The following is a 17,201-nucleotide window of genomic DNA, read 5'->3' as shown; positions in this document are numbered from 1 at the left end:
TCTATCCTTTCAGTTCTGAACACATTATATCCCTCAATATTAATATCAGAGTCCAGAATGTCTTCAGAGATCCAAGTTTCAGTCAATATCAGGATGTCCCAATTTGTCTGCATAGCCCAGATCTTGATGTAATCTAGTTTACGAAGTAAGCTCCTAATGTTCATCAACCCAAGTCCTTTATGATTTTTTTAAAGTCACGTGGAGTCGCCATCTCAAACAAGCGATGTTCAATAGGCCGTTTCAGGCCCTGTCTGATTGTTGATATTATTTTAATAAGGTTGGTATAACTATATAAAATTGCATAGAACTGCACCATTTGGTCTATCCCTATTAGTAATGAGTAGAAAATGTAATTACTTTTCCAAGGTTAGCACCATAGGGCCTAATGCCGCATCCAATGTCAATATGGAGAACTCCGAGTAACCAATGATGCAATGTTATAAACTGACTTACAGTACACGGGCTTTGGTTGCACCCATGTAAGTCATACACCCTCGAGGCCTGATGTGTGAGGGAGCCCGGGGGGTACTGGCCTGTGGTAGAAATTCCCTGATCTGGACCCTCCGGAGACAGGTAGAGGATGAAGGAGCAGGAATCTCTGGAAGCAGGTGGGCGAAATTGTTGGTCAGCAGGATTCCCCAAAGCCATTTCAGCCCCATTCACCAAAGACCACTGCCTTGCGCTGGGCTTACGGTGTGTGACGTGCCTCCACTGGGATAACCACAGGGGGATCATTCATTAGGGGGGGGGGGCTATGCAGGGCAGGGCAGCCCTGGCCAGTCAGTCGGAGAGTGGCGACACAGTGGCGAGGCAGTGACAACGACCAGGCTGATGAGTAGAAAAGGAAAAGGTCTTAGAGTGGGACCTTTCCAGGATAATTTGCTTACTCTGGATGTCCAGTTCAGACATATATTCCTCAATAAGCTGACAGTTTCCACATTACAAATTTAGCCGGTCAATATTATGCCGGAACTGTGGAAAATAGGTGCAACTCCGACATTGGGATGAAATGGTCTCTGAGGTGGTAGCTGTCAACCTGGAAATAGTCAGTTAAAATCCACACTACGTGACCAAAAGTATGTGGACACATGCTCGTTGAACATCTCATTACAAAATCATGGGTATTAATAGGGAGTTGGTCCCTCCTTTGCTGCTATAACAGCCTCCACTCTTCTGGGAAGGTCCACTAGATGTTGGAACATTGCCGCGGGGACTTGCTTCCATTCAGCCACGAGCGTTAGTGAGGTCGGGCACTGGGGGTTAAAAAGTGTACAGTATATATGCCTTAATTTCTCAAGAATATAGACTCTTAGTTTTCATTTTACACCAAATTTAGCATGCTCCTTTTAACTTCACATGTTGGGGGTCATGTGTCCTTTTACATGGACCATCAGTTTACACAGTATAGCCATTGTATTGTTTAACATCGTGAGGTACAACCTAATTATTGTGGACACACAGTGTGTGTGTATTTTTAACAGTAACTAGGCTATTTATATCCACAAAGAAGGTGAAAATGTGGTTCCTTCTTGGAGAAGGTGAAAAACCTGTCGGTCTACCACTTTGAGATTATTTCAAAATCTAGACCACTGACAGCCTGCAACTACAGTGCTTCTGCCTCATCCATGTGACTGTGACATCAGTCAGAATGTTTTGGAAACTCCTCACTGGTCTTACCTGTTTTTCCTGCCTCGCCCAAGGCCAGCCCATTTTGGTTTTAACCAGGATTCTATGCCATTTCGGGAGCATTGGCAGTCTTACTTACAAAGTTGACCACAATCTCCAGGACCTACATTTCCCAGCTCCATGGCCGCTGCCGCATGGCCTGAGGAGGAGTTTGTGTGCTCTGTCTGTCTGGAGACACTACGTGACCCCGCCACGCTGCCCTGTGGTCACACCTACTGCCTGTCCTGCATCCAGGGGCACTGGGACCGGAATGAGGCCAAGGGTCAGTTTAACTGCCCCCAGTGTAGGCAGGTCTTCACCCCACGACCCTCTCTGGCCAAGAGCACAGTGCTAGTGGAGGCCATGGAGAAGCTGAGAAGAAAGGGCATCCAGGAGTATCCCTACCTCTCCATCTCATCTGCCCCACCATCCATGTCTATCTATCTGGACGTGTGTGCAGACACAAGCCTTCGCCAAGGGGGGATGTTCCCCCAACTGCCCGTCGTCAGCCCCAGGCGTTGCCCTCAACACCAGCGGCCCCTAGAGCTCTACTGCCATGATGATAAGGAGTGTATTTGTGACGAATGTTGTCATCATGGACACAAGGGCCACCGTGTGGTTAAGCCGGAAGAGGAGTGGAAGGAGAGACGGGTAAAGAATTGACTGTTGTTTTGTCTGTTGCCACAACTATTTTATTTGAATATAGCAGCTTTATTTGAATTTTAGAAAATACTGGGTGCTTGAGAGAATCCTGTGTTTCTGTATACTGTGTCCCTTTGTGCAGAGGGAGCTAGTTCCAATGCAGGCCGAGACACAGAGGAGGATCCAAGAGATGGAGAAGGAGCTCAAAGAGTTCCCACAAACTGCCCAGCTCCACAAAGTAAGGAAATCCCTCAATGTAAAATATGTTGTGGTTACATCATTTGTTTTCAGTGTGTTGTGGAAATTCTTACACAGGGACACCCAAAGTCAATCTTAAATGTATCATTGTTTATTGTCAGAGGGGTTCCAACAAACTCAATGCACCAAGTACACATGTCGATGAGGAGCTCTAACGGGGCACTCCCGTTTAGTTCCCTTATATGCTGGTTACAGACATGTTGCATAGGCATAGTTCATAGGAAACGGTGCCAGACACATGCCGGAACCAACCCTATCCTAACTTATACAACAGATTCTGGGTGTTCTGCCAAATAGTCTAAAGGAGGTCATGACGGCCCTCCCTCATATCTTTACCAGGCACAGGCAGGAACAAAGGATTGTTTATGACACCAAAGTCGAGATGCACAAAGTAAAATTTCCTTCACAAGAGCCTAGTAGTTAGTCACTGTTTCATAACACTCTGCGCCCTCTTTCACTTCCTCCTTGTCTCTCCACCTCTATCCATCCCTCCATTTTTGCTTTGCTTCTCTCCATGTCTGTGTCCTCTCTCTTCTCAGAGCTCAGTCCAGGCCCTACAGAAGGAGGGTGTGGAGCTCTTCTCTGAGCTGGTGAAGAGTGTGGAGCTGATGGGTACCCAGGTCGTGGAGTTTCTTTGTGCCCATGAGTCCTCCATGGGCAGCCGGACCGAGGGCCATATCCACAAGCTGGAACAGGAGCTGGCCCAGCTCCGCAGGAGAGACCAGAAACTCAGCCGACTGGCCAGCATGCAGGACCACATCTGCTTCTTAAAGGTACAAGGAAAAAAGATAATGGGATTGAGATGACCATCCTCATCACTAGGTGTTGTTGTCTTCATCTATCATCCTCCACAGAATATCTTCACCCTGGAGCTCCTCACACATAATGGGGGCAGAGAGGGGGTAGGGCTGGGTGAGGAGGCCGTTGTGTCTGCGATTCAAACTGTGATGGGAGAGTTAAGAGATGGACTACAGGATCTCTGTAAATCCAGCATGGCCAAGATCTTCAGAACTGGTGAGTCCATGGGCATTTTCAATGACCTAAAACGTATACAGGGAGATTAGGACCTGTTTTACTATTTTCCCTTTTGATTTTGCTGGTTCTGTTGAGAATGCTCAATGGTTGAGCAGTATACATGGTTATTAATATTACTGAGACTGTTTTCTTGCTTGTAGTGAATGATGCCAGTCTTAGTCCGTCTCAATTGTTCAATGGTCAAGCTGCAGGGAACGGAGCATCTACTGACCACAATCAGGTTGCTTCACAAAATGCAGGTAAGCATCTACAAGACATGTTAAACGAAAAAGAAAAAACAAAGTTGCAGCTGCCATTTTCTATCAAAATGTTAATCTTTTTTTCTCATTAATCTCTGTAGCATCCGAAGTGCAATCAAACCCTCAACTGAACACAGGTAAACGTTTAATTCAGTCTTTGTATGAGATGATCAAGTACATCAACCTTTAACAGACTAAAGATCCTTTCCCCTATTGCATTTTAGTATGTGAAATAACATCAAACCCTTCACCTCTACCTAGCCGATTAAACTCAACTCCACGATTTACGATGGATTTGCGCGGTGACTAGCTGTAAAAACAGCTTTCTTATTTTCTCACCTCTATTGCTTTTCTTTAGTGAATGAGATGACATCAACAAACTCTCTACCTCAACCTCCATTACCTCCAACTGGACCTCAAGGTAAATATATGAACAGCGGTCTGAGGATTCTTCAGTGTAGTTCCAAAGTTGGCATTATAATGCAAATAAAATGTTGCCAAAATAATTGTTTATTTTCTCTCACAACGTTTAGTGAATCAGGTGACCACTATTGGTTTGGCAAACCCAGAGCTGAAAACAAGAAAAGAAATGCTCAAATGTGAGTAGCCCTTTTACTGCTTTTCACCCTTTTTAAAGAGTTATAGAAATGTAGTCATAAGCAGCATTGAAGCGTCTTCAGATCTTCAGACAATTGGACGCTTGAACAAAAAAGTGAGTGTGGACTACAAAGGAAGACAATAACATCACCAGTCTTTCCTGTCTTTCTCAATCTAGTTTGCTTTAATCTGACATTTGACCCCAACACTGCTTACCGCCACCTGAAACTGGCTGATGGGTACCGTAAAGCCACTCTGAAGGCAGAGAAGCAGAACCAGCTGGAGCACCCCGACCGTTTCATCTACTGGAGACAGATACTGTGCAGGCAGTCCCTGGCTGGAAGCCCCTATTACTGGGAGACAGAGTGGACGGGCCAGAAGGTGGGTTATTACTGCCATAGAAATAGAATTACTAGAAGGGACAAAGCTTCTCAGGCTACGACCACATCTGACTGGAACACTCATGGGTACACACCAGAGGAGGCTGCTGAGGCGAGGATGGCTCCTAATAATGGCTTGAATGGAGTTGATGGAATGGTATCAAACGTGTACACACTTAATATAATTATATTTCTATGGTTGCTCCCTCATCGTTAAGATCATATCAACTTATGTTATGTACTTGAGAGATGCCCTTGATTTGAATCTGTCATCAATTGACTAGTATTCACTATTTTGGCTTTGAGTATTTTACTTCGTTTTTATTATTTGTTACTCAGATCACTATCGGCATGGCCTACAGAGACCTGGACAGAAAGGAGGCTGATGACAGCAGCAGGCTGGGCTACAATGAGCAGTCTTGGAGCCTGAACTGGTCTGGGACAGGCTTCTCAATGTGGCATGCTGGGAAAGAGACCCAACTAAGCTCAACCAAGGCTCGCAGGCTGGGGGTGTACCTGGACCAACATGAAGGAGTACTGGCCTTCTACAGGATCTCCAACAACCAGGCCCATCTCATCCATTCCCTCCAGACAGACTTTACTGGCCCCCTCTATCCCGGGTTCCGCTTCTGGTCAGGGGTTGGGGCGTCTGTGACTCTATGTCAACTGGACTAGTTTATACAACTGATAGGACATTTACATTTACATTTAAGTCATTTAGCAAACGCTCTTATCCAGAGCGACTTACAAATTGGTGCATTCACCTTATAATATCCAGTGGAACAACCACTTTACAATAGTGCATCTAAATCTTTTAAGGGGGGGGGTTAGAAGGATTACTTTATCCTATCCCAGGTATTCCTTGAAGAGGTGGGGTTTCAGGTGTCTCCGGAAGGTGGTGATTGACTCCGCTGTCCTGGCGTCGTGAGGGAGCTTGTTCCACCATTGGGGTGCCAGAGCAGCGAACAGTTTTGACTGGGCTGAGCTGGAACTGTGCTTCCTCAGAGGTAGGGAGGCGAGCAGGCCAGAGGTGGATGAACGGAGTGCCCTTGTTTGGGTGTAGGGCCTGATCAGAGCCTGAAGGTACGGAGGTGCCGTTCCCCTCACAGCTCCGTAGGCAAGCACCATGGTCTTGTAGCGGATGCGAGCTTCGACTGGAAGCCAGTGGAGAGAGCGGAGGAGCGGGGTGACGTGAGAGAACTTGGGAAGGTTGAACACCAGACGGGCTGCGGCGTTCTGGATGAGTTGTAGGGGTTTAATGGCACAGGCAGGGAGCCCAGCCAACAGCGAGTTGCAATAATCCAGACGGGAGATGACAAGTGCCTGGATTAGGACCTGCGCCGCTTCCTGTGTGAGGCAGGGTCGTACTCTGCGAATGTTGTAGAGCATGAACCTACAGGATCGGGTCACCGCCTTGATGTTGGTGGAGAACGACAGGGTGTTGTCCAGGGTCACGCCAAGGCTCTTAGCACTCTGGGAGGAGGACACAAGGGAGTTGTCAACCGTGATGGCGAGATCATGGAACGGGCAGTCCTTCCCCGGGAGGAAGAGCAGCTCCGTCTTGCCGAGGTTCAGCTTGAGGTGGTGATCCGTCATCCACACTGATATGTCTGCCAGACATGCAGAGATGCGATTCGCCACCTGGTTGTCAGAAGGGGGAAAGGAGAAGGTTAATTGTGTGTCATCTGCATCGCAATGATATGAGAGACCATGTGAGGATATGACAGAGCCAAGTGACTTGGTGTATAGCGAGAATAGGAGTGGGCCAAGAACAGAGCCCTGGGGGACACCAGTGGTGAGAGCACGTGGTGCGGAGACAGATTCTCGCCACGCCACCTGGTAGGAGCGACCTGTCAGGTAGGACGCAATCCAAGCGTGGGCGGCGCCGGAGATGCCCAGCTCGGAGAGGGTGGAGAGGAGGATCTGATGGTTCACGGTATCAAAGGCAGCAGATAGGTCTAGAAGGATGAGAGCAGAGGAGAGAGAGTTAGCTTTAGCAGTGCGGAGAGCCTCCGTGACACAGAGAAGAGCAGTCTCAGTTGAATGCCCAGTCTTGAAACCTGACTGATTAGGATCAAGAAGGTCATTCTGAGAGAGATAGCAAGAGAGCTGGCCAAGGACGGCGCGTTCAAGAGTTTTGGAGAGAAAGGAAAGAAGGGATACTGGTCTGTAGTTGTTGACATCGGAGGGATCGAGTGTAGGTTTTTTCAGAAGGGGTGCAACTCTCGCTCTCTTGAAGACGGAAGGGACGTAGCCAGCGGTCAAGGATGAGTTGATGAGCGAGGTGAGGTAGGGGAGAAGGTCTCCGGAAATGGTCTGGAGAAGAGAGGAGGGGATAGGGTCAAGTGGGCAGGTTGTTGGGCGGCCGGCCGTCACAAGACGCGAAATTTCATCTGGAGAGAGAGGGGAGAAAGAGGTCAAAGCACAGGGTAGGGCAGTGTGAGCAGGACCAGCAGTGTCGTTTGACTTAGCAAACGAGGATCGGATGTCGTCAACCTTCTTTTCAAAATGGTTGACGAAGTCATCCGCAGAGAGGGAGGAGGGGGGGGGGAGGGGGAGGAGGATTCAGGAGGGAGGAGAAGGTAGCAAAGAGCTTCCTAGGGTTAGAGGCAGATGCTTGGAGTTTAGAGTGGTAGAAAGTGGCTTTAGCAGCAGAGACAGAAGAGGAAAATGTAGAGAGGAGGGAGTGAAAGGATGCCAGGTCCGCAGGGAGGCGAGTTTTCCTCCATTTCCGCTCGGCTGCCCGGAGCCCTGTTCTGTGAGCTCGCAGTGAGTCGTCGAGCCACGGAGCAGGAGGGGAGGACCGAGCCGGCCTGGAGGATAGGGGACAGAGGAAATCAAAGGATGCAGAGAGGGAGGAGAGGAGGGTTGAGGAGGCAGAATCAGGAGATAGGTTGGAGAAGGTTTGAGCAGAGGGAAGAGATGATAGGATGGAAGAGGAGAGAGTAGCGGGAGAGAGAGAGCGAAGGTTGGGACGGCGCAATACCATCCGAGTAGGGGCAGAGTGAGAAGTGTTGGATGAGAGCGAGAGGGAAAAGGATACAAGGTAGTGGTCGGAGACTTGGAGGGGAGTTGCAATGAGATTAGTGGAAGAACAGCATCTAGTAAAGATGAGGTCAAGCGTATTGCCTGCCTTGTGAGTAGGGGGGGAAGGTGAGAGGGTGAGGTCGAAAGAGGAGAGGAGTGGAAAGAAGGAGGCAGAGAGGAATGAGTCGAAGGTAGACGTGGGGAGGTTAAAGTCACCCAGAACTGTGAGAGGTGAGCCATCCTCAGGAAAGGAACTTATCAAGGCATCAAGCTCATTGATTAACTCTCCAAGGGAACCTGGAGGGCGATAAATGATAAGGATGTTAAGCTTGAAAGGGCTGGTAACTGTGACAGCATGGAATTCAAATGAGGAGATAGACAGATGGGTCAGGGGAGAAAGAGAGAATGTCCACTTGGGAGAGATGAGGATTCCAGTGCCACCACCCCGCTGGCTCGATGCTCTAGGGGTATGCGAGAACACGTAGTCAGACGAGGAGAGAGCAGTAGGAGTAGCAGTGTTATCTGTGGTAATCCATGTTTCCGTCAGCGCCAGGAAGTCTAGGGACTGGAGGGTAGCATAGGCTGAGATGAACTCAGCCTTGTTGGCCGCAGACCGGCAGTTCCAGAGGCTGCCGGAGACCTGGAACTCCACGTGGGTCGTGCGCGCTGGGACCACCAGGTTAGAGTGGCAGCGGCCACGCGGTGTGGAGCGTTTGTATGGCCTGTGCAGAGGAGAGAGAACAGGGATAGACAGACACATAGTAGACAAGCTACAGAAGAGGCTACGCTAATGCAAAGGAGATTGGAATGACAAGTGGACTACACGTCTCGAATGTTCAGGAAGTTAAGCTTACGTTGCAAAAATCTTATTGACTAAAATGATACAGTACTGCTGGCTGGTGGAGTAGGCTAGCTAGCAGTGGCTGCGTTGTTGACTTTGAACGTGTAGCTGGCTAGGTAACCTCGGTAGTTTCAGTACTACACCTTGGAAAGTTCCAGTATTAGATTCTGATATGCTGAAAGCTTGTTCCAGCCATATCTCAGCTGCTGTCCTATTGCATGTGCCCTTTTGGCTTGTAAGATTTATATTCAAATGCATGATTGATAAATAAATAATAAATTAGCATAAACAAAGTTGCTTGAAGTGAATTTGAATTGTTTTCAAAATACCAGTAGAAACGTATATTCTGTTTGAAATGAGGTCAGGGCCATTTTCAGTTTATGAGGTCAGGGCCATTTTCAGTTTAAGACGATGCGTTATATAAATCCAGGGGCGCAACTTTTGTTTTAGAGGTGGAGGGGACATATATATATACACTGCTCAAAAAAATAAAGGGAACACTTAAACAACACAATGTAACTCCAAGTCAATCACACTTCTGTGAAATCAAACTGTCCACTTAGGAAGCAACACTGATTGACCATACATTTCACATGCTGTTGTGCAAATGGAATAGACAACAGGTGGAAATTATAGGCAATTAGCAAGACACCCCCAATAAAGGAGTGGTTCTGCAGGTGGTGACCACAGACCACTTCTCAGTTCCTATGCTTCCTGGCTGATGTTTTGGTCACTTTTGAATGCTGGCGGTGCTTTCACTCTAGTGGTAGCATGAGACGGAGTCTACAACCCACCCATGTGGCTCAGGTAGTGCAGCTCATCCAGGATGGCACATCAATGCGAGCTGTGACAAGAAGGTTTGCTGTGTCTGTCAGGGTAGTTTCCAGAGCATGGAGGCACTACCAGGAGACAGGCCAGTACATCAGGAGACGTGGAGGAGGCCGTAGGAGGGCAACAACCCAGCAGCAGGACCGCTACCTCCGGCTTTGTGCAAGGAGGAGCAGGAGGAGCACTGCCAGAGCCCTGCAAAATGACCTCCAGCAGGCCACAAATGTGCATGTGTCTGCTCAAACGGTCAGAAACAGACTCCATGAGGGTGGTATGAGGGCCCGACGTCCACAGGTGGGGGTTGTGCTTACAGCCCAACACCGTGCAGGACGTTTGGCATTTGCCAGAGAACACCAAGACTGGCAAATTCGCAACTGGCGCCCTGCGCTCTTCACAGATGAAAGCAGGTTCACACTGAGCACATGTGACAGACGTGACAGAGTCTGGAGACGCCGTGGAGAACGTTCTGCTGCCTGCAACATCCTCCAGCATGACCGGTTTGGCGGTGGGTCAGTCATGGTGTGGGGTGGCATTGATGAGATCCTCAGACCTCTTGTGAGACCATATGCTGGTGCGGTTGGCCCTGGGTTCCTCCTAATGCAAGACAATGCTAGACCTCATGTGGCTGGAGTGTGTCAGCAGTTCCTGCAAGAGGAAGGCATTGATGCTATGGACTGGCCCGCCCGTTCCCCAGACCTGAATCCAATTGAGCACATCTGGGACATCATGTCTCGCTCCATCCACCAACGCCACGTTGCACCACAGACTGTCCAGGAGTTGGCGGATGCTTTAGTCCAGGTCTGGGAGGAGATCCCTCAGGAGACCATCCGACACCTCATCAGGAGCATGCCCAGGCATTGTAGGGAGGTCATACAGGCACGTGGAGGCCACACACACTACTGAGCCTCATTTTGACTTGTTTTAAGGACATTACATCAAAGTTGGATCAGCCTGTAGTGTGGTTTTCCACTTTAATTTTGAGTGTGACTCCAAATCCAGACCTCCATGGGTTGATAAATTGGATTTCCATTGATTATTTTTGTGTGATTTTTGTTGTCAGCACATTCAACTATGTAAAGAAAAAAGTATTTAATAAGATTATTTCATTCATTCAGATCTAGGATGTGTTATTTTAGTGTTCCCTTTATTTTTTTGAGCAGTATTTATATATATATATATATATATATATATATATATATATATATATATATATATATATATATATATATATGAGTACCAGTAAAAAATTTGGACACCTACTCATTCATGGGTTTTTATTTATTTGTACTATTTTTTCCATTGTCGAATAACAGTGAAGACAACAAAACTATGAAATAGCACATATGGAATCATGTAGTAACCAAAAAGTGTTAAATAAATAAAAATATATTTTAGATTCTTCAAAGTAGCCACCCTTTGCCTTGACAGCTTTGCACACTCTTGGCGTTCTCTCAACCAGCTTCATGAGGAATGCTTTTCCAACACTCTTGAAGGAGTTCCCACATATGCTGAGCATTTGTTGGCTGCTTTTCCTTCACTCTGCGGTCCAACTCATCCCAAACCATCTCAATTGGGTTGAGGTCGGGTGATTGTGGAGGCCAGGTCATCTGATGCAGCACTCCATCACTCTCCTTTTTGATCAAATAGCCCTTACACAGCCTGTTGGGTCATTGTCCTGTTGAAAAACAAATGATAGTCCCACTAAGTGCAAACCAGATGATATGGCGTATCGCTGCAGAATGCTGTGGTAGCCATGCTGGTTAAGTGTGCATAGAATTCTAAATAAATCACTGACTGTGTCACCAGCAAAGCATCATCACACCACCTCCATGCTTCATGGTAGGAACCACACATGCGGAGATCATCCGTTCACATACTCTGCGTCTCACAAAGACATGGCGGTTGGAACCAAAAATCACTAATTGGGACTCATCAGACCAAAGGACAGATTTCCACCGGTCTAATGTTCATTGCTCATTTTTCTTGGCCCAAGCAAGTCTCTTCTTCTTATGTGTGTCCTTTAGTAGTGGTTTCTTTGCAGCAGTTCGATCATGATTCACACAGTCTGATTCACACAGTCTCCTCTGAACAGTTGATGTTGAGATGTTATTATACAATGTAGATGTTGAGGTCCTCTACGACTGGAATACCGACATAATCTGTACGAGGATTCTAACAGGCCCCTCAGGCGCGACGTCCGCTGAAGGCCCCTTCTGCTAACCACGGCGTGCTAGCTACGTAGAGCTACTTGGAACACTACTAATTCCACGACTGGTCTATCGACGTCACCGCACGAAGAGGCAAAAACGGACTTACCTCCATCGCAACGTCCCCCAAAGGCCATTCTGCTAACTTGCTAACCGGTCTGCTAACTACTAGCTTGCTTGCCCCGGTCTGCTAACTTCTTGCTTGCTTGCTAGCCCCTGTCTGCTAACTGCTAGCTTGTTGGCCCCGGCCTACTATCTGCTAGCTTGTTAGCACCGGCCTGCTAACTGTCTGAATCGCCGTGTCCCCAGTCAGCCCAACCACTCACTGGACCCATATGTTCACTTGGCTACGCATGCCTCTTTCTAATATCAACATGCCTCGTCCATTACTGTCCTGGTTAGTGATTACTGTCTTATTTCACTGTAGAGCCTCTAGCCCTGCTCAATATGCCTTAACCAACCATGTTGTTCCACCTCCTACATATGCGATGACATCACCTGGTTTAAACGTCTTTAGAGACTATATCTCTCTCATCATTACTCAATGCCTAGGTTTACCTCCAATGTACTCATATCCTACCTTACCTTTGTTTGTACACTATGCCTTGAATCTATGCTATCGTGCCCAGAAACCTGCTCTTTTTACTCTCTGTTCCGAACGTGCTAGACAGCCAGTTTGTATAGCCTTTACCTGTACCCTTAGCTGTATCCTACTTCTCCTCTGTTCCTCTGGTGATGTAGAGGTTAATCCAGGTCCTGCAGTGCCTAGCTTCACTCCCACTCCCCAGGTGCTCTCATTTGTTGACTTCTGTAACCGTAAAAGCCTTGGTTTCATGCATGTTAACATTGCAAGCCTACTCCCTAAGTTTGTTTTACTCACTGCTTTAGCACATTCTGCCAACCCGGATGTCTTAGCCGTGTCTGAATCCTGGCTTAGGAAAACCACCAGAAACCCTGACATCTCCATCCCTAACTGTAACATTTTCCGCCAAGATAGAACTGCCAAAGGGGGCGGTGTTGCAATCTACTCCAAAGATAGCCTGAAGAGTTCTGTATTACTATCCAAGTAGGTACCCAAACAATTCGAGCTTCTACTTCTAAAAATTCACCTTTCCAGAAACAAGTCTCTCACTGTTGCCGCTTGCTATAGACCACCCTCTGCCCCCAGCTGTGCCCTCGACACCATATGTGAACTGATTGCCCCCCATCTATCTTCTGAGCTCGTGCTGCTAGGTGACGTAAACTGGGACATGCTTAACACCCCGGCCATCCTACAATCTAAGCTTGATGCCCTCAATCTCACACAAATTATCAATGAACCTACCTGGTACAACCCCAAATCTGTAAACACGGGCACCCTCATAGATATCATCCTAACTAACTCGCCCTCCAAATACACCTCTGCTGTTTTCAATCAAGATCTCAGCAATCACTGCCTCATTGCCTGCATCCGTAATGGGTCTGCGACCAAACAACCACCCCTCATCACTGTCAAACGTTCCCTAAAACACTTCTGCGAGCAGGCCTTTCTAATCGACCTCCAGGGTATCCTGGAATGACATCGACCTCATCCCCTCAGTAGAGGATGCCTGGTTATTCTTTAAAAGTGCCTTCCTCACCATCTTAAATAAGCATGCCCCATTCAAAAAAAATTGAACTGGGAATAGATATAGTCCTTGGTTCACTCCAGACCTGTCTGCCCTTGACCAGCACAAAAACATCCTGTGGCGTTCTGCATTAGCATCGAATAGCCCCCGTGATATGCAACTTTTCAGGGAAGTTAGGAACAAATATACACAGGCAGTTAGGAAAGCTAAGGCTAGCTTTTTCAAACAGAAATGTGCATCCTGCATCACAAACTCCAAAAAGTTCTGGGACACTGTAAAGTCCATGGAGAATAAGAGCACCTCCTTCCAGCTGCCCACTGCTCTGAGGCTAGGAAACACTGTTACCACCGATAAATCCACTATAATTGAGAATTTCAATAAGCATTTCTCTACGGCTGGCCATGCTTTCTACCTGGCTACCCCTACCCCGGTCAACTGCTCGGCACTCTCCACAGCAACCCGCCAAAGCCCCCACCATTTCTCCTTCACCCAAATCCAGATAGCTGATGTTCTGAAAGAGCTGCAAAATCTGGAACCCTACAAATCAGCCGGGCTAGACAATCTGGACCCTTTCTTTCTAAAATGATCTGCCGGAATTGTTGCAACTCCTATTACTAGCCTGTTCAACCTCTCTTTCGTATCGTCTGAGATTCCCAAAGATTGGAAAGCTGCCGCGGTCATCCCCCTCTTCAAAGGGGGTGACTCTCTAGACCCAAACTGCTACAGACCTATATCTATCCTACCCTGTCTTTCTAAGGTCTTCGAAAGCCAAGTTAACAAACAGATTACCGTCCATTTCTAATCCCACCGTACCTTCTCCGCTATGCAATCTGGTTTCAGAGCTGGTCATGGGTGCACCTCAGCCACGCTCAAGGTCCTAAACGACATCATAACCGCCATCGATAAGAGACATTGCTGTGCAGCCGTATTCATCGACCTGGCCAAGGCTTTCGACTCTGTCAATCACCACATTCTTATTGGCAGACTCGACAGCCTTGGTTTCTCAAATGATTGCCTCGCCTGGTTTACCAACTACTTCTCTGATAGAGTTCAGTGTGTCAAATCGGAGGGCCTGTTGTCCGGACCTCTGGCAGTCTCTGTGGGTGTGCCACAGGGTTCAATTCTCGGGCCGACTCTCTTCTCTGTATACATCAATGATGTCGCTCTTGCTGCTGGTGATTCTCTGATCCACCTCTACGCAGACGACACCATTCTGTATACTTCTGGCCCCTCTTTGAACACTGTGTTAACTAACCTCCAGACGAGCTTCTCCTTCCGTGGCCTCCAACTGCTCTTAAATGCAAGTAAAACTAAATGCATGCTATTCAATCGATCACTGCCCGCACCTGCCCATCCGTCCAGCATCACTACTCTGGACGGCTCTGACTTAGAATACGTGGACAACTACAAATACCTAGGTGTCTGGTTAGACTGTAAACTCTCCTTTCAGACTCACATTAAGCATCTCCAATCCAAAATTAAATCTAGAATCGGCTTCCTATATCGCAACAAAGCATCCTTCACTCATGCTGCCAAACACACCCTCGTAAAACTGACCACCCTACCGATCCTCAACTTCGGCGATGTCATCTATAAAATAGCCTCCAACACTCTACTCAACAAATTGGATGCAGTCTATCACAGTGCCATCCATTTTGTCACCAAAGCCCCATACACTACCCACCACTGCGACCTGTACGCTCTCGTTGGTTGGCCCTCGCTTCATACTCGTCGCCAAACCCACTGGCTACAGGTTATCTACAAGTCTCTGCTAGGTAAAGCACCGCCTTATCTCCGCTCACTGGTCACCATAGCAGCACCCACCCGTAGCACGCGCTCCAGCAGGTATATCTCACTGGTCACCTCCAAAGCCAATTCCTCCTTTGGTCATCTTTCCTTCCAGTTCTCTGCTGCCAATGACTGGAACGAACTGCAAAAATCTCTGAAGCTGGAGACTCATATCTCCCTCACCAGCTTTAAGCACCAGCTGTCAGAGCAGCTCACAGATCACTGCACCTGTACATACCCCAATCGTAAACAGCCCATCTATCTACCTCATTCCCATACTGTATTTATTTATCTTGCTCCTTTGCACCCCAGTATCTATACTTGCACATTAATCTTCTGCACATCCACCATTCCAGTGTTTAATTGCTATATTGTAATTACTTCGCCACCATGGCCTATTTATTACCTTAACTCCCTTATCTTACCTCATTTGCAGTCACTGTATATAGACTTTTTTTTTTTTTTTTTTCTACTGTATTATTGACTGTATGTTTTGTTTATTCCGTGTGTAACTCTGTTGTTGTATGTGTCAAATTGCATACTTTATCTTGGCCAGGTCGCAGTTGCAAATGAGAACTTGTTCTCAACTAGCCTACCTGGTTAAATAAAGGTGAAATAAAAAATAAAATAAAAGTCTGTTTCTTGAACTCTGTGAAGCATTTATTTGGGCTGCAATCTGAGGTGTAGTTACCTCTAATGAACTTATCCTCTGCAGCAGAGGTAACTCTGGGTCTTCCTTTCCTGTGGCGGTCCTCAGGAGAGCCATTTTCATCATAGCGCTTGATGGTTTTTGCGACTGCACTTGAAGGAACTTTCTATTTTCTTTTCACTTTGTTGGATACTACATGATTCCATATGTGTTATTTCATAGTTTTTATGTATTCACTATTATTATACAATGTAGAAAATAGTAAATATAAAGAAAAACCCTTGAATGAGTAGGTGTGTCCAAACTTTTGACTGGTACTGTGTATATATATTTTATTTTTTTTATTTTTTATTTTCGTTTTTTTTTTTCGGATAAACACTCCAAACAGCCTACCCGACCGCTCGGAGGCGTCCGCATGGTCCTAAAGCACAACGTTGCCTCGTTTTGTATCACATTCCAGTGATAAAACTGGGGTTGACAAAAATGCTATTTCAAAATGTGGGGTAGACCTGTCCCCAGTGAAAGTTGCGCCACTGTATAAATCTGTCCACTTAGTTCGCTTAAATAAGTTGCTGATATATAAATATATATATTTTTGTATATATTTTCTATTTATTGTTTAGTTCAGTTTATTTAGTAAATACTTTATTAACACTGATTTTATCTTAAAACTGCATTGTTGGTAAGGGCTTGTAAGTAGACATTTCACTATAAGGTCTACACCTGTTGTATTCGGTGCATGTGACAAATACAAATTGATTTGATTTGATTATATAATAAGATAATCAGTTTATGACAGAAAACTCCATCTCCACATCATAATTGCTGACCTTGCTCTAGTCGTTCTACCTCAGTCTATTCTCTTTATCAGCGTCATCTGCATTATTCCCCATAGCTTTCCATATAGGAAGATCAACACTGTCACTTATTGGCCCACTGTTCTTATATTCTCCTGGTCTGAGATAAGATTTGTCCCACCCGTTCACAATGCACTGCCATGACAGTAATCTTTTGAACTTATATTTAGAAAACTTTGTATTGATACATAACTGTTTGGAAGAGACTATCATTGTCCTTATATATTATTAAACACTGCACCATAATTGGCAAGGATGAATACAGTTGCATGCACTTGAAGGAAAAATGACATGCAAATTGTAACATTTGGGGAAGTCACACACACAGTGTTGAAGACATGCCAATCCATTCCCAACTACACCTACTGGAAAATGTCATTCCAGTAACCCAATCTCTATCTCTTCTCCCCCCCTTTATTATCCAGTTTGTTGCTTAGTGTTACATTTACATACATTTAATCACTCATGTGTTTTGACTACCTCATCACATAAAACTTGTAAGAGGATTGTGCAGTAAATTGTATGGCATAGTTAGCATTATGTCGTACACTTTTCACAACTTTGCTCTTTCTCCCTCTCTC

General features: G+C 46.4%; 1 protein-coding gene across 1 annotated transcript; it reads left to right on the top strand.

Moving 5' to 3' along the window:
- Positions 1-1,672: 1,672 nt before the first annotated feature.
- On the top strand, positions 1,673-5,491 carry LOC106612735 (tripartite motif-containing protein 16-like protein). The gene is made up of 6 exons (XM_082955535.1): positions 1,673-2,316; positions 2,450-2,545; positions 3,105-3,338; positions 3,420-3,579; positions 4,615-4,817; positions 5,156-5,491. The coding sequence occupies exons 1-6, from the start codon at positions 1,807-1,809 to the stop codon at positions 5,489-5,491; spliced, it is 1,539 nt and encodes a 512-aa protein (XP_082811661.1). The 5' UTR covers positions 1,673-1,806.
- Positions 5,492-17,201: the final 11,710 nt, after the last annotated feature.

This window comes from Salmo salar, chromosome 09 (genome assembly GCF_965601325.2).
Source record: "Salmo salar chromosome 09, fSalSal1, whole genome shotgun sequence".
Lineage (NCBI taxonomy): Eukaryota > Metazoa > Chordata > Actinopteri > Salmoniformes > Salmonidae > Salmo > Salmo salar.
This window is presented reverse-complemented; position numbering and strand designations above follow the sequence as displayed.